The sequence below is a fragment of the Panicum virgatum genome, chromosome 3N, assembly GCF_016808335.1.
Source record: "Panicum virgatum strain AP13 chromosome 3N, P.virgatum_v5, whole genome shotgun sequence".
In the NCBI taxonomy this organism is placed as follows: Eukaryota; Viridiplantae; Streptophyta; class Magnoliopsida; order Poales; family Poaceae; genus Panicum; species Panicum virgatum.
The window spans coordinates 62,768,921-62,792,663 of record NC_053147.1 but is presented as its reverse complement, the minus strand read 5'-3'; the positions used below and the strand labels follow the sequence as shown (position 1 = coordinate 62,792,663).

Here is a 23,743-nt window from a genome sequence, read left to right as displayed (position 1 = left end):
CCTCAATTCAAGCTAACCATCGGTGGTCAATTCAAGCTAACCATCGGTGGTTAACCTGCTCGTTGATTGATAAATCATGTAATTTAAGGACCCAAATCAGCTGCTTGTTCCAATGCAACCTAGTGATGAAACATAAATTTAGTGGAAAAAAGGATGCAAACAGCCTTTAGTCCTTTACAAGTTGCAACTAACCAATTCTAAGTCATGCCTTTGGATGGTTCATTGGGTTTACTGATTCAATTCATTAATTTGAATTTCATGGTCGTCGACGATGTTGTCAAAGTACGAAACGTTTAAGTAATGTCGCCTCTGCTGTCGCGCGCTTGTATTCAATCAATGAGTCGTCGGTGAACATTTGCACACAGCTGGTGTGACGTTTAAGTTATTAATGGTTTAGGACGTACGCCACCTTTGATTAAGTCCAAGGAGGTAGTACAACCAGGCAAAACATAAGAGTCATCAATGGTACGCATGTGAGCATTTTTTTTGACATTAACGTCGCACTAGTTTCATTGCATATTGTTGTAAATATACGCTGATGCAGTGATGCCTGATGAAATACAAATTAATCTGTCCTGAAATATGCCGTACTAGTTTCAAAATTAATGCAATTCTGATCCTAGTTAGTGCGCATTCACAAATTTACTCGTTTTGGAAGATAGCATGCATCCATTCGCTTGAATCATGGTTTTAAAATAACAGATCATTAAGACCAACATTGTTTGTACTTAACTAATCCCATATATGATACATATGAGACAATCCACGCGCATTGTTTCTATATCCGAACACTATATATCGATGTCCCACACATAGACTGTGAAGAAAATTATAGAAACAAATGTGAGATCTGCAATCACTGTTGGTATCTGATCCGATTGCACTCCTATACATTATTTTACAAAGTCTTCAGAACAGATACTGTGATTAAATTGTAAATAGATAATGCATGGTACTCCTTGCGGAAGAACAAATTGAACCGATAATAATGCCCTTTGGTCCTCAAAAGAACCTCTACTAGAAGGGCCGGAAAGCGAATAACAAATTGTTCAGGTTGTTGCCATTGCTGTCGTTTCAATTTTACCATCAGCTACATTCTCGACCATTTGATTTCCATCTTGATCGTGCCATATTTGAGGATTATGACTTCTGAGATAAAACCATGGTACAACGAATTGAAAGTACATATCTTCGGCTGCTCATCTGGTTGCTGATTATGCTCGGTATATTTGAGTTCCAAGATATCCAAACATGGCACGACAAGCACAAACTTTAGTGAATTGTGATAAGCATCACCCCTTGGCATATCATATTTGCTGTCAAATACTATGATCTCATTAGGAAGATCACCCATGCGTGCAGTTAAACGGAAATTCAAGCCTTCTGGAGGTTCAATGTTAATTCCAGCCTCAATTCCCTGAGGGAATCGAATGAACTTCAGATTTATTTCTTTCATGTTGCTGTCATTTTTTATAGGAATGGATGCACGCATGGTTTCGGGGCGGCTAGAGTAAGGATGTTTCTTCCCGTTATACAATGCCTTCCCGTTTATCTTCTCTTCCTTCTTGTAGCCTTCCAGTGTAGTGTATATAACGTTCAAGTCATAATCGAAAGCGAGATTACCATAAAGTATGCCGCGGCGAGGATTAGTTATTCTCACTTTTCCAACGCCCTACAAGCAACAGAGATCAGCATAAAAATGTCACGTTCTTTTCTGAAATTTTGAAAAGAGCTTTCTGTATATGTGAAGAACCAATTAACATGATCATACCTATAGAGAATATTAACGAATTGATTTCACATACATTGTCCTATTATTTCGCTATTATTTTTTAATTATCTCATGATGATAATTGCATCTCAAAGTAAATAGAGTGGCGTGGCCATTCTTTCGTGTTAGAACCTACCCCAGCCCACTTAGGTTTGAGCAATACCACGCACAGATTTACTTGAATTTATGCTATGAACAAATTACTTTATTTACTCAATATTAGGTGATGCGTCGGTGGCGAGACATTAGCAGTGACTTTGGCAATCTCCTAATCCATCGGTCTAATCTCTCATACTAAGCATTCATAAGGGTAGGGTGTATTTATATTTGGGTGACTATTACTTATAGTCTACTGCAGGCATTCATAGAGGAAGTGCTTGTGCTAATGAGACATTGAAAATATATAACTCTATTCATTTAATTTAGGTGACATGCTCATCGATAGCGAAACACCTGTGGTGACTTTGTCAATATCAAAATGTCTGTCATTGAGGTTTTTATTGGGGTATATATATATATATATATATATATATATATATATATATATATATATATATATATATATATGCTAGGGATATGTATATATATATATATATGCGTGTGTGTGAATATCTACATTTGTATTGTACTTAAAAGCTGCAGGGATTCTAAGATCTTGTTTCATCAACCTATCAACATATGGAAGCCGTTTGTAAAAAAAATTGATGTAGAGTGCTAAAGCACCACATTTTTAACGGCAAGTACATTGGTACATGCAAGCAGTCTTATATTTTAATTTCATGTAGACTTTTTTATGGTTAATATGCATTAGAGAGAGGAACGTGGGAGAACGAGTGGTTGTTTACAAGACAACTATCTCATAAACTGAATTATAGCATTATGAGATCGCTCCTCACCATTTTACATGTTAAGCTTATAAATCAAGAATGCATATCTAATGGGTCATGGATATGAACTTACGTTACTAAAATCGATGCGAACTGGGTTTGTCCTTTCACGGTTGAAGATGTTTATCCGTCGTCTGTCATAGTGGTCCCTGATTGCAAAGGAACCGAAAATATATGCTTGGCTACTAGCTATTATCCTGTCTTCTTTGGTAGAAATAGAAAGCTCACAGACTTGTAATGCTTGTGCTGGATAGCATGAGCATAAGGTGCGGCAAGTGACTTTGCGTTCCCAATTTCGCAGAGCCTCTATCTTTGCTGGAGAAAAAACCCACAAAAATCATCTTGTTAATAAACAAACATCTTAATATATTCCTGAAGTGAAAAAATGTACAAAAGATATTTTAATTATTATAGTATATTGTCCTAATTCTTACACATAACAGTATTGGCTATATATTACATTCATCTTCGCACAGACTTTTTTTTTAGATATGAGCTGTCTCATTTAAGAGGCACCCTATAATTTAATGTAGCAATTTTTGGAACACATGCATATGGTTTTAACTTTTAAGTTGGAATACTATATAGTATATTGTATGGCGGTCTATGGTCAAACAATCCAACCACAAACATAGTGACTTCTCAAAGTTTTAGAACAACTTAGGGAGAAATTAGCCATATATGCCCCTCAATCTGGCATGTAGATACGAGATTATACAATTGAATTCTACTTGTCCGTTAACTGATGCCATAAATGACATCGTTATATCCTACTTATTGGTGGATTAGGCTAGCATTTGTGAATGGACGGGATAAATGTCAAAATACTTGCAAAATCTAAAAAAAATCCTCAAAGTTAAATTCAAAATGTGTTCATGAAAAAAAAATCCGCTAATGAAAAGTTTCTAAAAGCAATTCAACTTACATTCCATGTCTTCATCTAGTCTCCAGAAAAGAAACTCATTGCTGTCCGGTTCCGATGTTTCAACTATAACTTCCTCTGTTTCACATACCATGTAATCAGTAGTCATCTCTTCTTGTCAGATCCGATCCGCTGTCTACAGTTGAGGCTCCTTTCTGCCGGTTTCTTCTCTTTTGGCGCCGTATTCTCATTAACAGGCTCAACCCGAGTGAGTTGATGACATTTAGCAACTTGATTTAGGGATGCATACTCAAGAACCTTCGGACAGCTTTGTTTTAGCATGATGAAATTTAAAGAAAACAAAAAAAAGGAGGTAATAATTGGTGAAATTTCGCGATCCGGAGATCCGGCGATCTATTTTACCTGAACTCCTTGAAAAGATACGTAGGAAACGAAGATCATCTGGAAATAGCTGATGACTGAAAGGTGCGCCGCCTGCTGGATGAGGGAAGAAGAAGAGAACTCCTTTGCAGCCTTGACAGCGTCTCAGCTAGAACTCAGGGTCTTCGATGATTTCCTTGTAATGGGTTGCTCCGTTTTACAACCTGTCTATAATAAGGCCTCAACTATCCTGTGCCGGGAAGAGAGAGAGAGAGGATGGAAGGGAGGGCGCATGTGGTTGGGACCCAGCTCCTGAGTTTTTCTTTTATTGAAACGTACCTGTATTAATATGGTAGGAAAACGTACAAGGACACATGCAGGCACGTTCAGAGAGGGCTGCAGTACTAGCCTTCTTGCACAAAACATCGTAGAGAAAGAAGAAATAACAGACAAGTCCTTAGGATCTTCTATGCTTGCCGAGAGCACCATCGTTCGCCGACACGGTCATCACCGAGGCTGCTGGAACAGGGAGAGAACGGCACGAATGCCAAGGCCAAAGGAAGCCCCATCGCACAAACACTTTGAACTGAGCCGCAGAAGAATCCTACCCCAGAGGTTATAATGAGAAAATTCTGGAAGAGCATCGACCGAGAATACACCCTAAACTTCTAGCGCCATGAATCCACACCACACGCATCGCCGGCAAGCGGCGGGGCGCAGAGCACAGGTCCATCCACCACACCACCCCAAACCCAACGGCTATCTGCATCCAGCCACCGGCCCTCTGACCAAAGCGCCAAGCAGCAGACTCCAAAACAGGAGCCGCCAGGATATCTTGACAATACCCGTCGGCGAGGACTCCGGATCCAGAGGACTCCTCCATCCCGTGCCCGCTGCCAAGCACTAGGTCTCCTCAGTAGAGGATTTTTTATTTATTTTAAATATTTTATATTTTATATTTTAAAATAATTTACCGAACAAATTTTTGCAGACCTAACCCTTTCGTCTTTTTGATCGCGCCGGTCTGCATAACATGATAAAAATACGCTATCACACTATATGCATTGAACTGACAAAGTGTGCCACGTTAAAGCACACGAGGAATAATCTGCCAGTACATATTTCACGTGTCAAGCTCGTTGTGCTACTTCCTGCTAAAGCATCTCCAGGTCTCTATAAAACTAGTTGACTATGTAAAAGTAGCAAAACTGGGCTCAAAATCATATTCAACAGACTCTTTTTTTCCTTAACTCGCTATCTCGCAAGCTAAATCCCCCTCCTTCCCCACTCGCTTACTTTGGAGAGGGAGTGCGGCTCGCCATCCTCTTCCGTGCCCTCCCATGGTCCCGCACACCCTCCCGCGCATCCTTCCGGCGGAGCTGGTGGCGGCGAGTTGCCGGATTCCGTTGCCCAAGACAAGAGCGTCAGATCTGGTTACCCGCTTCCTAGGGAGCTCGGAGCCGGCCGTGTCCATAATGCAGCTCGCCGACGGAGGGCACCTCGCCTACTCGCCTGCACTCGACAGGAGGAGGGCTGTCGGCGGAGGGATTGGCCGGCATCGGGACACACCGCCGCGGCGAAGTGGAGCTCCTAAGCTTGCGGCGGCGGAGAGGGCGCACGGCGGCGGCGCGGCTCCCTTCAGCAGAGGGTAGGGGTTGCGGCGCTGCTCTAGTCGGGGAAGGGTAAGGGCAGCGGCGCTGCTCCGGTCGTCAGAGGGGGATGGCAGGTGGCATGGGAGGACGTGGGGATAGGAAGAAGGGAAAATGAGTATGACACATGGGTCCACTAGCCTCTAAAGGTTTAGAGAGTTCATTTATAGATAGTCTGTTGATTTACCCTCAGTTTATGAATCTTTTTTTTTAGCTAGTCTCTTTTTCTCTAAATTTAGTTAGAATTATTACTAATCTCTTGAAGATAACTACACATGAGGAGTAACCTGCTGCCAGTATATTCTCTACGTGTTAACCTCGTCACGCTACTTCCTACTAATTTTGGACGAGTCTACAAAGTAACCCGCACAGGTCCAAACGCAAAACGCTTTCATGACCTGCATGCTTTGAGAGAAGCTGCTAGCTAGATCTTCTTGTCGTCCTTGGTACCTCTCGATCTCCGTCTCGTAAGTATGCTGAATCTATTTAGGCTACTTAATTCATAATTTGCGACAGTGATGCTATAATAATTATTCGTTAATTATAGATTACTCATGAATTAATTAAGCTCATTAAATTCGTCTCACGATTTACAATCTATCCGTGCAAAAATTTTTATAAATATACTTTATTTTATATACTAAATTAATAAGATTTTCTTTTAAAATTTTTTGACATAGTGATCTAAACACACCCTAGCTTTGGACGAGTCTACCAAAGTAACCCGCACAGGTCCAAACGCAAAACGCTTTCACGACCTGCGTGCTTTGAGAGAAGCTGCTAGCTAGATCTTCTTGTCGTCCTTGGTTCCTCTCGATCTCCGTCTCGTAAGTATGCTGCTGCTGCCGCCTGGGAGTTCGGAATGTTTCTATGCCTTTGCTTGTTTGGCATGTCAACAAGAAGACACCTAAGATGAGTCCATTGATCCTAATCCCTTGTAAATATTGGTAGGGATAGGCTATGCATAATTTACTAACTTTGTATGCATGAGGGTGTACATTTAAGCGTCTTTTGTAAAAGAAAATAAATACTGCTGATTATCTACATAATACAACTGAGCTTGACCCAAGCGCGGTCATGCTTTAATTGAAAACATGTCTGTACAGCTGATGGGACCGAACATTGCCAATAATTACCGAAACTGCCCATGTTCGTCTGCTTTCTTGCTTGGCTGTCATTAATTTCTAGAACCGATGATTCTGACTTCTGAGCTGTCGTAGCCAAATAATGCAACTTTAAAGACGACGAGAGCTAAGCTCAAAGCCACCTTCCATTAAGTTACCTAACATATTTTTACAAAAACGTAGCTATCAACTAATAAAATAAGAGGTATGTTTATCAACTGCAGGGTATATAATATAATAAAAACAAGACTTATAGATGATATATTGAAAACAAAGACGACGGAGACCACCTAGTGACTAAGGTGGTGTTTGGTTGAGGAGCAAAATGGGATGGAGCCGTTCCGTTCTATGTTTGGTTCGCGAGCTAGGAGATGGAACCATCCCAAGGAGTGAATATTCACCCCAGATCCGGGAAGGCTCGATCCCGCAAAATCAAAAAGATCGAGCTGTCCCACATCGACAACATCGCATGAATCAAGGCCTGAGCGGCCCGAGGGGCATGAAGGAACAAGGCGTAGTGGGATGAGAGCTCAGGGCGCAGGTGGTGCTCGGGCAGAGGCCAAGCTCAGCGTGAGGGCGGAGAAAGCGGAGCGTGCAGAGCCAGGCGCGGAGGTGAAGCTCTGGCGGGCAAAGGAGGCGCTTGGCGTGGAGGTAGTGCTCAGGTGGAGGTGGAGCTCAGGGTGATGTCTGAGCTTGGCGCGAGGGCAGAGCTTGGCACAGAGGCGGAGCTCTGGCGGGCGAGGGTGGTGCTCGGTGCCGAGGTGGAGCTCCGGTGGTGGCTGAGCTCGGGTGAGGGCAGAGTGGGTGGAGTTCCAGCGACAGCGGAGCTCTAGGGTGGGACTTCAAAATTAGGCGCCAAGGGGGAGCTAGGCGGCATGAGGGGAGAGGAAGGCTAGCGTCGTGGGGAGCCCAGCCGTGCGGCTGTGAGGGAGCCGAGGCGACGTGGGAGGAGGTGCCCGAGCTCATGAGGTAGAAGAGGGAGGGAGGAGAGAATTGAGTGACCGACATACAGATCCCACATAACAGTGTGTATAGAGTAATAATGCTTCCATCTCCGTACCTCTAACAAGACATGAAATGGAACCGTTCCATCCCCTTCCAAACACATCATCACATAGAATGATCGCATTCATAAATTAGGGATGGGACCACTTCATCCTACCTCACTTTTCAACCAAATGATACCTAAACCACTAATCATAAGACCATTCATAGCTAGAGGCACATTCTCATTTCTTTGTTCATGACCCGGAAATAATACGGTCGTGTTTGACGTGTAAGCCCCACACGGCATTTACGAATACGCGTTTTATTTCCCTTCGAATGTGTAATGGTATTTTTATAATCTTATTCCACCGTGTCGATCGGCGAACAATTAGTTGGTTTGGTTTATATATTTATATATACGGCGGGTCCAGCAATTAGCAGCGTGGCTTTTAATTAACGAAGTCGTCGACGACCGACCCGTAATAATGGATACGCGGTGGCTGATCTGAGCAACGAGGAGCTGGCTGGCCGGCGCTGCAGGATATAGCGACGAGCTCAACAAGCTGGCAGAGCAGCACTATCAAAGAACACAAGGTCCCTCACGATTCACCTGCCAGAGCTACACTCAGAATGATGGCCGCCGGAGAAGAAGCCGGCAGACTGACAGGCGGCAGTTCAGTCCACGGAGACGAAATTGGTCAGTGAATCCCTTAGCTTCTTGTGTGTTTGGGTGGTTAATTTCGGTTTCTCTTCCGTATAGCTACTAGTTTAACGGATATATATTTTAGCCCATTAACTGTGTGGATTGTCTTTTTGCTAAGCCCATTAACTGGATTTTAATTGTTGCATGCTGCTATTTTTTTTATTAAACTCGCCCTCACATATATTTATATATATGATTAATAAAGTACCTCCCCTAATAACAAGGGACGGACAACCTGTAGGTGATCTTGGGGGAAGGGAGAAGATCGAGCTAGTAGTAGGGACCTGGGGGTGATAAGGCAGCCAGAGCCAGAGAATTGAAGATAGAGGAAGGGATGTCATTTTTCACAGAAAAAGAGAGGGAGACTAATGTTGCAGATACAGGTGAAGTAGTGGGGGAAAATGGGCTATCCATAACCTCCCAAATTAGTGTTGGTCGTATACGTTGCTTTTAGCTGCCTTCGTTCTCCTGATGGTGTAACCAGTTAACCACCACACAACTGCCAGTGTCCCCTTCTCATCTTCAAGGTCCTAACCCATCCTTTTCTTGTCACCAATGATAGACATGATAATAGCACTACAAAAATGCTATTGACTATGCCTCTAAAAGAAACTTTTGATGGGAGTGCTTTTATAAGTATAAATAGATCAGCTTTCTCCAAGTTATGAAGTAACAACACGGTTTACGTACTTATTGTTTTTAAATAATATCTTTTTTTTTGAAACACAGTACAGATGCAGTAAATATCAGTTAACTTGTGGCAGCTGGCCAGTATTTTTTGTGATGCTTACAGTTGCCAAACCTAAAACAAAGCTGATACGACTTCCTCTTCCAGCAAAGGATCTTGCTCTGCTTGACGGTGTTGGAGATTTCAATCAACACAACGCTAACAGTATGAAAATGTTTGGTATGCCTAGCAGTAGCAACTCACATTTGCACTGTGATATTTCTGGGCATGTTAGGGCCGGCGTCGTTGATGCATACGACATACAGGACCCATATAGTTTGGTGCCTGAATTGCCTGCTTTAGAACATGAACCAAGCAATTCCTCCCTATCCCAGGTAAAGTCCTTTAAAATATATATTTGTCATTTCTATTACTCTTATCCATCATGCAGCATATATAATAATAGCATGAGAAACTAGTATATATGTGTTGTGTTATTTATATATATACTTTTGATCCCTACCAAGGTTTTATTAGTATTATATTGCCGCCATATATATATATAGGAATCAAAAGCTAAACTAACACAATTCTCCCTTTTCTGATTTAAATTTGACAATCTTAGAGCAGGTTTAATTTCAGGGTCCAATACAGTCTCACCTATGTTAAACATAGAGAGAAACCAAGATCCCTCTATCTGTGTATTGCAGAATTTCCCTCCTTTCCAAATTACATAATTCCCCTTTGTTTCTGGGTTGATTATCTGAAACTTGAGAACTTGGTGTAACACTGAAATTCCTTATTACATAATGCAGTTTTTTATTAGGTCATGCAATGGGATACAGCTTCTGAACATGGATCTTCGCGGTGCAACTGTGGAAACCCTGAAGCTTGTGGTAGCAGAGCGGGAAGGGATTCCCGTGGAGGAGCAGTACTTGATTCTCGACGGACATAAACCTCTACGCGATGGCACATTACTCACAGACTATGATTATGTATTTGGTGGTCAGGCAACCATAGAAGTTTTTCCGAGGATTCGTGGTGGCAAGTAAGTCGATCATTGATCCGTAAGCTTTTTCATTCTAATATGCATTGTGCGCAGTCATTGATGAACCTGTTTAAAAATGTATGTATGCATGCATGCAGCACCATGGTGGAACCACTACCGATATTCGTAGCACGTCATGTTCAGATGCTAAGTAGGGTTTTCGAGCTAAGTGGGGATTTCCGGTCCTGGGATGGCAGGAGAGTGCAACCAGTGCTCACCCCACTCGGTGTAAGGATCCTCCGTGGCATCATGTCCTGCGTCCTGGCAGCACACCAAGCTGGCTTAGCATACAATGGTTCTCTCCAGATTGGTCATCTGGTGGTTTCAGGGTTCTCGAGGGGCGAGCACGGGCTCATTGTGCCCGAGACGGCGGCCGTTCGCATCAACGATCAGATGGCGGTGGAATTGGAAATAAGGGCAGTACCCCTGACACCGGAGGGTCAAAAGGCGGACTACTTCGCACTCGCTGCTATACTAGGTCGTGTGTTCCGCAAAGGATTTCCCCTACATGTGGACACGATACACGTGAAGCTGGGTAATCTGGCGGCGCCAGGAGGCCCTGCTCCGGCGCCGGCGACTACGCAGCTGCTGCAAGCATTCGTGGCCATGGCCGATCCGCAAGTCATGGCGACCATGTGGTGGAACCTCGCCAGGTTCGCAAACTCCCTGGGTCCGCCGCTGTGGCACTGGAATGATGGAGCTAACATCTGGGAAATGCGATTGACGACTAAGGAGCGACTGGCTTTTGAGCAAGCCGTGGACAACGGAAGTTATTGGTGGACAGATACTGTCACGAGTAACCAGCAGTTCAGCAGACACATCAACGGAAGGAATAATTACAGATACTGGGCGGCTACAGATCTGCTCCGCTTTGCAAGGAATTGGTTCACACATGCGCCGGAAGCACAAGGGGTATGTGTGCATCAGCTAGCTAGCCATCCAATGTAATCCATCCTTTTCGTGACACAATTGCTAGCTCGTCCTTACTAGTTAGTACTACTAATGACACCTGTTTCTTTATTTTCCCTGCAAGCAGAATGATGCTCTAAGATTCGGGGAACAGGTGGCGCAGTTATCATCGGCTGCGAAACTGCCAGATCTTGACTATTATTTTTCTTGCGGTTTTCATGAGTTCATGGCACAAGTTCTCGAGAATCTTTATATAAGGGAACATTCTTTGGGAGTGCGTTGGGACGACCTGACACGAGTGTAAGTTCCATGCTCACCATTATTGAACGAAAGGAACAGATTAGCAAATTAAATCGATTGTTTCATGGTTATGTTTTTGTTTTGCAGCCTTGTTCCTCCATCTTGAAGAAGATCTACAAAAACAGATCAAGTTTTTTCAAGCTTGACATCTGCGGTGCTTGATTGTGCACAGATTCACTCGTACTTGATTTCATCTTAGGGCAACTTTAATTTTTCTTTTTTATTGTGTCACATAGTACACAAACTTATATGATTAATTCACTTGGGGTGGTTTTGCTTCAATACCCCTCCCTTTAATACAAAGAGAATGCAGATTTGACTTTTTAAAGAAGAAAAATGAAAATAAAAACAAGATAGTCCATGCACAATTCCAATCAGTTGGACTAGGTTGTTACGAGTTGAGTAGTTCATCTTTTGTTGTTTGTGTGCTGTTGTTTCAGAGTTCCGGAGTTAAGTAGGTTGGAAAATTACCTAAATTCTCTCTCCTTTACCCAAATATACCAAAGCAAAGGTTGGATTGCTAAAACTCTTTATCACACACGGGAGAAGGAAACTTCCAGACTGGGACATTTCCCGGGGCAGTCTAGTTTACGGTCGACCGTAGGGAAAAGTTCCCTATGGTCGATTTTCCGACCGTTCATTTTTTTTCCTATTTTAGTAAGTTTTTTGTCGTTTTCTGATTTCAGGAAAAAATTTCAAGAAATTTTTTTGAAAAAAAGAGACAAAATTTTGACGAGAAAAATTTTATGGAGAAAAATTTCGGAGAGAAAAAATTGAGAAGCAAATTGAGAAAAAATGAACAAGAAAATTCTGCGTCTAGAACAAAAAAAATTAGGTAAAATATTTTTGCATCCAAAATAAAAAAAAACTCAAGGTAAAAAAAGTTGCATCCAAAAAACAAAAGAACTTCGGTAATTTTTTAATTTGGGAATTGTTTTACAAGAACTTTGCATCCACAAAATAAAAAGAAAAAAAGAAAAAAAAGCACTGCTCCCAGCGGGGGATCGCCGCCGGGGGCGAGCGCCCGCGTCGCGGGCGGAGCTGCCCGCCGGCGCGCTGCGGGTGGAGCTCCCCCGCGGCCGCTGCCGCCGCACCGAGGATGCAAGAGGAAGGAGAAAGGGGAAGGGCCGCGGGGATGGATCTGAGGGGGAGGAAGGAGAAAGAGCGTGGGGGACTGCAGGAGGAAGGAGAGGGGGCAGGGGCGCTGCGGGATCCAGAGAAGGTGGGTAGTGGGTGGTGGAGCCCGCCATGTGAGAGCACCGTTGAAAAAATCGACCGCTGGAAAGGAAAAGTCACGGGCGAAGGTAAAATCATCATTGGGACATTTCCCGTCGCTCCGTCCCATCCCATCTCATGCTGGTGAATCCCCGCCGACATCACTAGTGGCCGCCGTTTGGGCGCTGCCGTGCCTCACCAGCCGACATCCAGGCATCGCCGTCCTATTCCCCCACCTGCATGCCTCGACCTGCCCTGTGCCTCGCCTTGGAGGAGGAGAGAGATTCACCATGGTCCCGACTCCTCCCATGGCCGGCAGCGCCCGTGCTCCACCCCGCCGTGGGTGCCGACGGCCATAGCGCTCTAGCGCCCCAGCTCCACTCCCACATCGCCGGCGCCGACGCCCCCGCCCTCCCCATCTCCGGCGGGCGCGACCTCCATGGAAGGGGATGGGGCCTTCCCGTGGCATGGCAAGGGGTCAGCTGGGGAGGTTGAGGGGGATGCAGGGGGATCTCACCAAGGGTTCTAATCGGGCGGAGGAGGATCGGAAGGAGGAGATCGACGGGTGGGGGCGAGGTTCGGCGGAGCAGCAACTCTGGCAGCTCGAAGATGGCCAATTCCGGCCGAGGTAGGGCTCAGCCGGGCTCGAGGATGCTCGACAGTGTTGTGGGGGTGGGGCGAGGGCGTCCTTGGTTCGCGGAATCGGAGGGGCGCGGCCAGGTATGGCAAGAGGAGAGGAATGACAAATTTTAGATATCTAATTTTACCAAATCTGCTGGAGAGGAGCAGAAAAGCCATATAAGAAGCTTCTCTATACCTAAAAGCAAGTTTATGTATCCAGTTTACCAGATTCCATGCATGTTGCATCCATTATATTGAACCAAAGGAAGAGATAAGCAAATCGACTGTTTCATGGTTATGTTTTTGTTTTGCAGCCTTGTTCCTCCATCTTGACGAAGATCTACAAAAATAGTGGAAGTTTTTACAGGCTTGACATCTGCAGTGATGTTGATTGGTCATCTTAGGGCGACCTCTTCTTTTTCCCTTTTTACTGTGTCACATAATACACAAACTTATATGATTTGGGTAGTACAAAATGTTTTAAAGAAATAGTATAAAATTTTAAACTAAAGAGAGTTGGAGGTGCATCTAAGGATCATCTATTTGCACCCCTAGCTGCAATGACGTTACAAGCAGGTAGTTTTCGGTGGTTCCCCAGCCTACCAATACCAAACCAAAGGTTTTCTAATGCCTAATTGGCGCTAAGCAAAAAGTCCTATTTACCTCCCTGAACTATAATTAAATGATTGAGCTGTAGTAAAAATTTCATGCTCATTGTATCATGTATGCCTACATTATAGATTCAAGAATTTAATTCTAAGAGGAGGGGGTTGAGCCCGAGTGGCTCCTAGAGCCCCCTCCCACGCCGGCAGCCCGGGTTCAATCCCCGGGGCTGGCACAGGGGGCACCTCTGCACCCCTCCTACTGAAAAAAAAGAAAAAAATATCAGACTCTTCAATTTGTCAAGAATAAATGATCCAATGATCATAAAATTTTTACTGCAACTTAATAATATAATTATTAGCTTACCATAAAAATTTCACCACAATTGAACAAAGAAATATGTATATATGAACTAATTATAGAAAACTATATATTTAAAATTAAAAATATATTTTTTTACTAAATCATATCATACAGTATGTTCAATGCATAGATCTACTCTTGTGAAGTCCAACAAAATTTAATTTTCTATTTTATGATTTTTTATGATTTACTATAACTTTTCAAAGATTCATCCAAAATAAACGTAAAAGATAAAGAGGAAAACCACTAAAAAAGCCACCCAGAGAGGTCATAAATCCGGTTTTGCGAGTTCGAGAAGGCAAAATATTCGGTTTTCGAATTTAAGATGGAAACGTAAACTCGGCCCATATAGTTCAAGGAGGTAAATAGGATTTTTTCCGCTGCTTGTGCTTGTGCTTGTGCCAATGGAAACCCGTGCAGTTTGGCACTGCCTGCTGCCGGACGGTGTCAGGTCACATCAAGGCCGGCACGATTTGGGTAGTGGGCTTTCAAGTTGCCATCCTGCAATGCAACTGCAAGGAAACAACGGTTCAAAATGTATTGACCACGGGATCGGAGCTTAATGGAGGTTTGGATATATTTTTACTCGGTTCTAGCCTCTAGGCCAACAAGAAACGGCACTTAAGAGCATCTCCAAGAAATTAGTTAAAATCCTAGTTAAATGATTAGGTAGAAGACTAGATAAAAGTTAAATAGTTAGCTAAATGGTTGAGTAAACCAACAGTTTAGCTAAAATCTTGCCTATCCATACTCAAATCATCTTCTTTCCTCCGTTCTTCCTCCTCCGGCTCGCCGTAGCCGACCACCGCCACGGGCAAGCACGGGCAAGCAGCAGCAGCACCCCGGCAGGAGAGGAGCGGCAGCACGGAGCCAGGCCGGCAGCAGGGGCGTCCCTAGGGGCATGCGAGCTGTGCGACCGCACAGGCCCCCAAAATATAAAGTATACCTTATGTATAGTAATATAGGAGGCTTCAATTTCGTTAATTTGCAGCTAAATCTGTAGCAAAACGAGGTTCAAATTGCACCCATAAGTTACACATCGTATTCCTAATTGTCAATTGTCCGACGCCCAGCCTTCCGATTGGCGGCCACGACGGTGCTCGACTCGATCACCGACACTGAAGGCAAGCCCGACGCCACTTCGTCTCCTGTCGCGCACTGACACTCGTGCCTCATGGAGGCGAACGGACTCGCGCCTGGTGGTCTCCGTCATGGTGTCGACTTGCCAATGTCGGTCGCTAGATGTGAGTTGTGAGATGCCCATGGGTCATGCCCACTCCTAGACGGCTATGGCAGCCTAGACGCTGCTAGACGCGCTGTGTTATACTTGTTGAGTACAAGTTGTGTGCTCACTCTTGCCTCTTCTCTACTTTTTCCTCTCGGCTACGCTACTGCTGCTCAGTTCCTGCCGACACGAGGGAGTTCGTCTAGCGCTACCAGGACTACGAGGACTTCTAGGTGTTCGTCTCCCAGTCGACGTCCCTGTGGCGCCCTGCTTCAGCTTCACAGAGCTTTATACGTATTTTTGTACTTCGTTTCCGCTGTATCAGACATTTTGTCATTATTGTAATAAATAACATTCGTATTTCGATTTATTATATCTTATTCGTGATATGTGCTATGATATACTGTTCATTCTGTTGTATATACGTGTGACTTGATCCTGGCACGTATATGATTGCTCGGTTTATGTTCTTTTATAAACCGGGTGTTACAGAGTGGTATCAAAGCCGTATCGACTGTAGGACGAAGCCTAGATAGAACTGGTCGAGTTTTAGGATTTCTTCTCTCTAATCCTTGTCTGCTGAAAAATAGTTTTCGTAGATTTAGGCCTGAATCAGTCATCTGACCACCATGAGTATTAGGTAGGTGACCCTTTTATAATAATACGATAGCACGTTCTGCGACGCGTTGTGTTAGTCGAGTCGTATGTTAAACTCGGCTAAGTTGTGAAAATTGTCTGCTTGTTATTCTGCTACATGTTTGATTTGGATTTTTGAATGATTGTATAGCTTAGTAGTTTAAATTTGTTTAAAGAAAATCACCCAGATGTTAAAGTTAACTAATTAATAAAATGAGTTAGATCGTTGGGGGTAAAACAGTCCACTCTATCATGTCTACTTTATCATGGCTGAGTCTTTTTCCGCAAAGAGTTATCATATCCATCTGAATTTATTCCTACAATATCCTTACTCGTGAAATCTTTTGTTCAAATCAGATGGTGAACACCAGGAGCACCGGTTCCGGTTCTGGCCAGCAGCAGGGTCAGAACAACCAGGGTACCGGGATCCCGATGCCGCCGCCGTTGACTCCGGAGCAGTACTTCCAGCTCCAGATGCAGATGATGGCTACCCTGAACAACACTGTTCAGGCTCTTCAGCATGCTCACACTCAGCCTCCGCCTCCTCCACCGCCGCAGCCTCGCGACAGGCGTGCTGAGTTCCTGAGGGGTCACCCACCGACGTTTTCTCACACGTCCGACCCTCTTCAGGCTGACGACTGGCTCCGTGCAGTGGAGCGTCAGCTGGACATCGCCCAGTGCGATGATCGGGAGCGAGTTCTGTACGCAGCAGGACAGCTGCGAGGGGCAGCTCTGGACTGGTGGGAGTCCCACCCAGTTCATGACCGCGAGTCTCTTACCTGGCTCCAGTTCAGGGAGCGTTTCCGCAGCCACAACGTCCCAGCGGGCGTTATGAAGATGAAGCAGAAGGAGTTCCTTGCACTGAAGCAGGTAATCTTAAATATAATCATTCAGCGGTTTCTTTTGAGCTAATGCCCCTTGTTCTATTCTTATGAATCTTGAGTTAATCTTTCGATATCTATCTGTCTTTGTCACTTCAGGGGACTATGTCGGTCACGGAGTATCGTGATCGCTTTCTTCAGCTGGCTCGCTACGCCCCTGCCGATGTTGCGGATGACCGCAAGAAGCAGGAGCACTTCATGGAGGGCCTTGAGGACTACCTCCAGTACGCGCTGCTCAACTTCCGCTTCGACGACTTCAACCATCTGGTTGACAGCGCGCTCAACACTGAGCGCAAGCACTTGGAGATGGAGGACAAGAAGAGGAAGGTTGTCCCCGTTGCTTCCGGCAGCAACACTCGTCCACGCCTCCAGCCGCCCCAACAGTACCGGCCTCCTCAGCAGTACCAGCAGAGGCCACCGCAGCAGTACCCGCCTCGACAGCAGCAGGCAGGTCAGGGCCAGAGGTTACCGGCACCTCCGGCTCGTACTGCTCTACCAGCTCCACCGGCACCGCAGGCTCCACGTCCGGCAGCTCCTACCGGACAGCAGGCTCAGGGACCTCCTCGCACCTGCTTTCACTGCAGCCAGCCGGGGCACTACGCCAACACTTGCCCCCGGAAGGCGCAGGCGGGACAGCAGGGGCGCCCAGCTCAGCCCAGGGCGCCACTTCAGGGCAGAGTGAACCACGTGACGGCCGAGTCAGCGGCCGAGGCTCCCAACGTGGTTATTGGTACGTTCATGGTCAACTCTCACCCCGCTACAGTGCTTTTTGATACCGGTGCTACCCATTCTTTCATTTCCAAGTCATTTGCCGAGCAGCATGGTATACCGGTTTCTTGTATGAGGACAGCTATGGTAGTTACCTCACCTGGGGGTCAGATTCGTACATGTTCTATATGCTCCAGAGTTAGTATTGTCATAAAGGGGGTAGAATTCCGCACTGGCTTGATAGTTATTGACTCCTCGGGGATAGATGTGATATTGGGCATGGAGACCCTTACCAGATGGGGAGTCCGTATTGATTGTGCTCAGCGGACAGTTCACTTATCGGCATCTGATGGCCAAGAGGTGACAGTCAGTGCTTCAGAGCCTTCTGGATTTCTTCATCAGATGGAGGCTAGACCCACGGACGGTATTCGCGTGGTGTCTGAATTCCCGGATGTCTTTTCGGATGATCTGCCAGGTATGCCGCCTGAACGCGCCATTGAGTTTTGTATTGATCTCTTGCCTGGCACAGCTCCTATTGCAAAGCGGCCCTACCGTATGGCACCTATAGAGCATGAAGAAGTTAAGAAGACTATTGATGAGTTGCTAGCCAAGGGCTATATCCGTCGCAGCTTCTCTCCTTGGGCTTTTCCATTATTGCTGGTAGATAAGAAGGATGGCTCGAAGAGAATGTGTGTCGATTATCGGGAGCTGAATGCAGTCACTATCAAGAACAAGCATCCACTGCCCCGTATTGAGGATCTCTTCGATCTGCTTCGAGGTGCTCGTATATTCTCGAATATTGATCTTCGTTCGGGTTATTTTCAGCTGAGGATCCGTCCTGGGGATATTCCGAAGACGGCATTCACCTGCAAGTACAGGCTATATGAGTATACAGTCATGTCCTTCGGCTTGACTAATGCCCCGGCTTTCTTCATGCATCTGATGAACATGGTTTTCATGGACTATCTGGATGTCTTCGTGGTGATCTTCATTGATGATATTCTGATCTTCTCCAAGACAGAAGAAGAGCATGAAGAGCATCTGAGGCTCGTGTTGCAGAGATTGAGAGAGCATCAGCTGTATGCCAAGTTCAGCAAGTGCGAGTTCTGGATTGACGAGGTTCCATTCCTCGGTCATGTTATCTCTCAGGGAGGCATTGCTGTTGATCCGAGCAAGGTGAAGGATGTGCTAGAGTGGGAGACACCGCAGATAGTGAAGGAAGTCAGGTCATTCTTGGGCTTAGCTGGATATTATCGGAGATTCATTGAGAATTTCTCCAAGATCGCGAAGCTTTTGACTTCTTTGCTGGAGAAGAATGTGGCTTTCGTATGGACTGATGAGCGTCAGAGGGCCTTTGATGAGCTGAAGAAGAGGTTGACTACGGCGCCAGTCCTGACTCTGCCAGTCCAGACGAAGAGGTTCACGGTGTATTGTGATGCTTCGAAGGATGGTCTTGGGTGTGTTCTGATGCAGGAAGGCAGAGTGATTGCTTATGCTTCACGGCAGTTATGTCGGCATGAGCTGAATTATCCCACCCATGATCTTGAGTTAGCCGCAGTTGTGCATGCTCTGAAGATTTGGAGGCATTACTTGTATGGGCAGCGGTGTGATATCTACACTGATCACAAGAGCCTCAAGTACATTTTCACGCAGAATGAGCTGAACATGCGGCAGAGGAGATGGTTAGAGTTGGTCAAGGACTATGATCTGGAGATTCACTATCATCCGGGCAAGGCCAATGTTGTAGCAGATGCTCTGAGCAGAAGAAGTTATGTCAACATGGCCGTGGCTTTCCAGATGCCTCCAGAGTTATGCGAGGAGTTCAAGCAGTTGAGTCTGGGCTTCTTGCATCATACTTCCAGTGCAGCATTTGAGGCAGTACCGACTCTAGAGTCAGAGATCAGGCAGCATCAGAAAGATGATGAGAAGCTGCAGGAGATTCGTGAGTTGCTCAAAAAGGGCAAGGCTCCTCATTTCAGAGAGGATGATCAGGGTACCTTGTGGTACTAGAACCGGATAAGTGTGCCAGACGTGAAGGATCTTCGGAAGTTGATTCTGAGTGAGGCCCATGATACAGCTTACTCTATTCATCCGGGCAGCACGAAGATGTATTATGATCTGAAGGAATGTTTCTGGTGGTATGGTATGAAGCGTTCAGTGGCAGAGTACGTGGCTATTTGTGACACTTGTCAGCGTGTCAAGGCTGAGCATCAGAGGCCAGCAGGTCTATTGCAGCCTTTGAAGATTCCAGAGTGGAAATGGGAGGAAATCACTATGGACTTCATTGTTGGATTGCCTCGTACTCAGAAAGGGTACAACTCAATTTGGGTAGTAGTGGATCGACTGACGAAAGTTGCTCACTTCATTCCGGTGAACACTACTTACTCCGGTGCTAGACTTGCAGAGTTGTACATCTCTCGGATTGTCTGCTTGCATGGTGTGCCCAAGAAGATCATATCTGATAGAGGGTCTCATTTCACTTCTCATTTCTGGGAGCAGCTCCATGATTCTTTGGATACGAAGCTGCGTTTCAGTACGGCTTATCACCCTCAGACAGATGGGCAGACAGAGAGAACCAACCAAGTGTTGGAGGATATGCTGAGAGCTTGTGCTATTCAGTATGGTACCAGTTGGGATAAGTGCCTGTCATATGCTGAGTTCTCATATAACAACAGCTATCAGGCCAGTCTGAAGAAGTCTCCCTTTGAGGCATTGTATGGCAGAAAGTGCAGGACTCCTCTCTATTGGGATCAGATTGGTGAAAAGCAGCTCTTTGGCCCTGAGATCATAGATGATGCAGAGCAGATGGTTCAGGCTGTGCGAGAAAATCTGAGGATTGCACAGAGCAGGCAGAAGAGCTATGCTGATGGCAAACGGAGAGATCTGACCTTCAGTGTCGGTGATTATGTGTATCTGAAGGTGTCTCCGATGAGAGGAATCCGCAGATTTAATGTCAAAGGGAAGTTAGCACCTCGGTATGTGGGGCCATTCAAGGTGCTAGAGCGGAAAGGCGAAGTTGCTTATCGCCTGGAGTTACCTCTCAGCCTCTCAGGAGTTCATGATGTCTTCCATATATCTCAGCTGAAGAGATGTCTGCGAGTACCTGAGGAGCAGGCACCACTGGATGGAGTAGATGTCCAGGAAGATCTGACTTATACTGAGCATCCGGTGAAGATTCTGGAGACATCAGAGAGGGTTACTCGGAACAAGCGCATCAGGATGTCCAGAGTTCAGTGGAGTCACCACAGTGAAGCTGAGGCTACTTGGGAGCGAGAAGATGAGTTGAAGAAGACCTATCCAGATCTCTTTGCTAGCCAGCCCAGCTAAATCTCGGGGACGAGATTTCTTTAAGGGGGTAGGGTCTGTAACACCCTAATTTAAATTTCAGCATTTATCAATAAATTTAATTGGCTTTATTTAAATTTCTAAGGTTTATTGTGTTAGATTTACATTTAATCTAAATTTTTGTTCTTTAAGTAATTAAAATTTTATCATAGTTTTAAACTTTTGTGTTGCATTCATGCTGGTGCATAGTTTTAATTAATTGAGTGTGGTTTGAATTCAAAACTGTTTTTGAATTCAAACTTTGTTTGAGTTAAAACTAGAAATAGGAAAAGAAATTAGAAAAGGAATCCAAACCCAACAAGCTAACCAAACCCGGCCCGAGAACCCCAACAGCCCAGCCCATCCTTCTCCCGCATGGGCCCAGCCCTTTCTCCGCACCGGCCCACTCCCGCAGTGCCTCCAACCCGGCCCAGCCTACACGCGCGGCCCATCCCTCCGCAAGCCAGCGCCTCGCGCCCCCTCTCCCACCGACGGCCCGGGCCCGCGCGTCAGTCCTTTCTCCCCCGCGCAACCGCCCGCCCGTGATCTCCGGCGAAGACCCCGCCGGCTTTCCAAAACTCGGGCGCGCACGCCAAGGTTGGCCGCCGCCCTATAAGAAGGCCCTGGCCTCCCCCGTACCCCGCCATCCACGCCCTAGCCGCCACCCGAACCCTAGCCGCCGCCTCCCGCTCCGCCGAGCCGCCGCTCCCCGGCACCGCCGCGACCTCGCCTCCCCGCAGCACCGGAGTCCCAGCTGAGCAGCACTCAGGCTCCGCCTCGGGCCCAGGAGCAAACCCGTGGCCATCATCTCCAACCTCGACTCACCGCCGCATCGGAATTTTCATCGTCCGCCACCGCAGGTGAAGTTCGCCGCCGACTGGATTTCACGCCGCCGGTGCTTCTTGTGCTCCGTTGACCCCGTTCCACCTCTGCAGTACCTCAGAGCTTCGAATTGGGGGGACCCGAAGGCGAAGGAACTCCACCTCACTCCACATCGCCCCGGTCCGCGAGCGCCACCGCGACCCGCCGCTCACCTTCGTCGCCTACCACCCTACACGGCCACACCAGCGGTTCCAAGCCCCGGTGAGCACCCTATCCATCCCCTGTTCCTTCTGCAACAGTTGTTGCGGCACGTAGATCCCTTCCGAGACCAGAATGGCGTGCGGTGTGGCGCCGCCTTGCGCAAGGCCGCCGCCGCCCTCGTCCTTCCCACCCCGGACCTCCCCGGAGCCCAACAACCCCCTAGGAAGTTTACCCGTGCCGCTAGCTTTCTCCCAGGCCAAGCTGCACCTCTTTTTGAGCCCAGAGCGCCGGATCTCGTTTCCTCCGGCCGTGCGCCGCCGCGGAGCAGGGCTCCGGCGAGTCCCGCCGCCGCCCCACTCACCCTTTTGATTTCTGGCCGCCCGATCCACCACGGACGCCCCAGATTAGATCGGCGTATCCCTTCGTCCTGAACCGTTAGATCGAGATCCAAAGGCCGAGATCCGCAGATACCGGTTCGGGCTGGCGTTTTTGTTAAAGAGTCCCTGATCTCTTTGCTAATCAACCCGCGGTCCAGCCTTAGTCAAAAGTATTTACATTAAGGTCCGCTTTTTAGCACTTAACACCCTAAGCTTTTTAATAATCTAACCCGCAGTCCAGAGCTGTAGTTTTTGCACGCTAGACCCTGGAACTAAGGTTTAATTACGTCTAGGCCCTCGGTTTTAGCAGAAAAGTCCCTGGAACTTCAGTTTTCTTAAAAATAAGCCCATAGAACGTGTTTTTAGCCTAGAAAATGCGTTTTAGCTCCGTTTTTAGTGTTCTTTATGTCCACGCGATCGTTGTAGCGCGTAGAATAGTTTTAGACCAGTTTAAGGTGCTGTTTTTATGTATTGATGTACTGTTCCTTAGTGTTAGCATTTGTTTGCATGTATGTTTATTGTTATGCTTTGTTTTGGCCATGTGTTCGTGAGTAGACGTTGATCCATCTGAGGAGCCCCAGTACCAGTACCCGGAGCAGCCGTCTTCCGAGCACTTTTAGCAGCAGCAGGAGCAGTACGAGGAAGGCAAGTATAACATGAACAACCCATCACTTTTAAATACAATTTCATACTGCATTTTAATACTGTATGCCTTTAAGGACTTTCCTAGCCACTTTATATCCTTTATATATACCTTTGGGTTGCATTTTGGTTAGTTGTGCTAGGTTGCTGCGCTATAACACACTCTGGTCCTTTTTAATTAATTTGATTAATGGTTTACTTGAACTTAATTCTGAGAGTGGCCCTCTGTGTGGATGAGTGGCTCACGTCTCGTTAAAAGATGGTTTTTTTAGAAACATGGTTTAGGGGTCCAGCACGTTGCTTAGTGCTTGGTTGGCCACTCTCCATAAGGACTGGTTCATAGAGCGACAACCTGGGACAACAGCGCTACCACAAGGCTAGAATGGGATAGACTTGGCGTAATAATTAGGTCTTTTTGGTTTGGAGTAACTTACCTGCGGGGCAGGGGCGGTAAGCTTCTATGGCCCTCGTGCTGAGTGGCCTCGTCTGTGCTTGGTCTGCGTACCTGTGTCTTGACGCCCACTAGACCTGCTCCATGGTCGCTGATCCACCCTCGCGGTTACTCCTTACCAACGAGATTCTTTGTAAAGGCCTCGTAGTGAGTCGCTAGTCATCTCACCTAAGGAAGTGTGATGGACAACTGGCGTAGCTCACGACTTGTGGGTAAAGATGTGCAACCTCTGCAGAGTGTAAAACTGGTATACTAGCCGTGCTCACGGTTATGAGCGGCCCAGATCCTCCTTTTGATTAGTGGAGTTATCTCCTTCCGACAGGGAGGTGCTTCTCGGGGTTACCTTGGTGGCTTGGTTTTGGTTTGGATCTCAGTAGTAACATGGT

General features: G+C 46.3%; 2 protein-coding genes across 2 annotated transcripts; one reads left to right on the top strand and one right to left on the bottom strand.

Annotated features, from left to right (window-relative positions):
* Positions 1-752: 752 nt before the first annotated feature.
* Positions 753-4,198, bottom strand: LOC120666554. The gene is made up of 4 exons (XM_039946423.1): positions 3,944-4,198; positions 3,584-3,838; positions 2,732-2,973; positions 753-1,672 (listed from the first exon to the last, which is right to left on the bottom strand). Exons 2-4 carry the CDS (start codon positions 3,687-3,689, stop codon positions 1,091-1,093), a joined length of 930 nt encoding a protein of 309 aa, XP_039802357.1. The 5' UTR covers positions 3,690-3,838; positions 3,944-4,198; the 3' UTR covers positions 753-1,090.
* Positions 4,199-9,575: 5,377 nt separating this feature from the next.
* On the top strand, positions 9,576-11,595 carry LOC120663724. The gene is made up of 4 exons (XM_039942621.1): positions 9,576-10,079; positions 10,178-10,991; positions 11,116-11,288; positions 11,376-11,595. The coding sequence occupies exons 1-4, from the start codon at positions 9,841-9,843 to the stop codon at positions 11,392-11,394; spliced, it is 1,245 nt and encodes a 414-aa protein (XP_039798555.1). The 5' UTR covers positions 9,576-9,840; the 3' UTR covers positions 11,395-11,595.
* Positions 11,596-23,743: the final 12,148 nt, after the last annotated feature.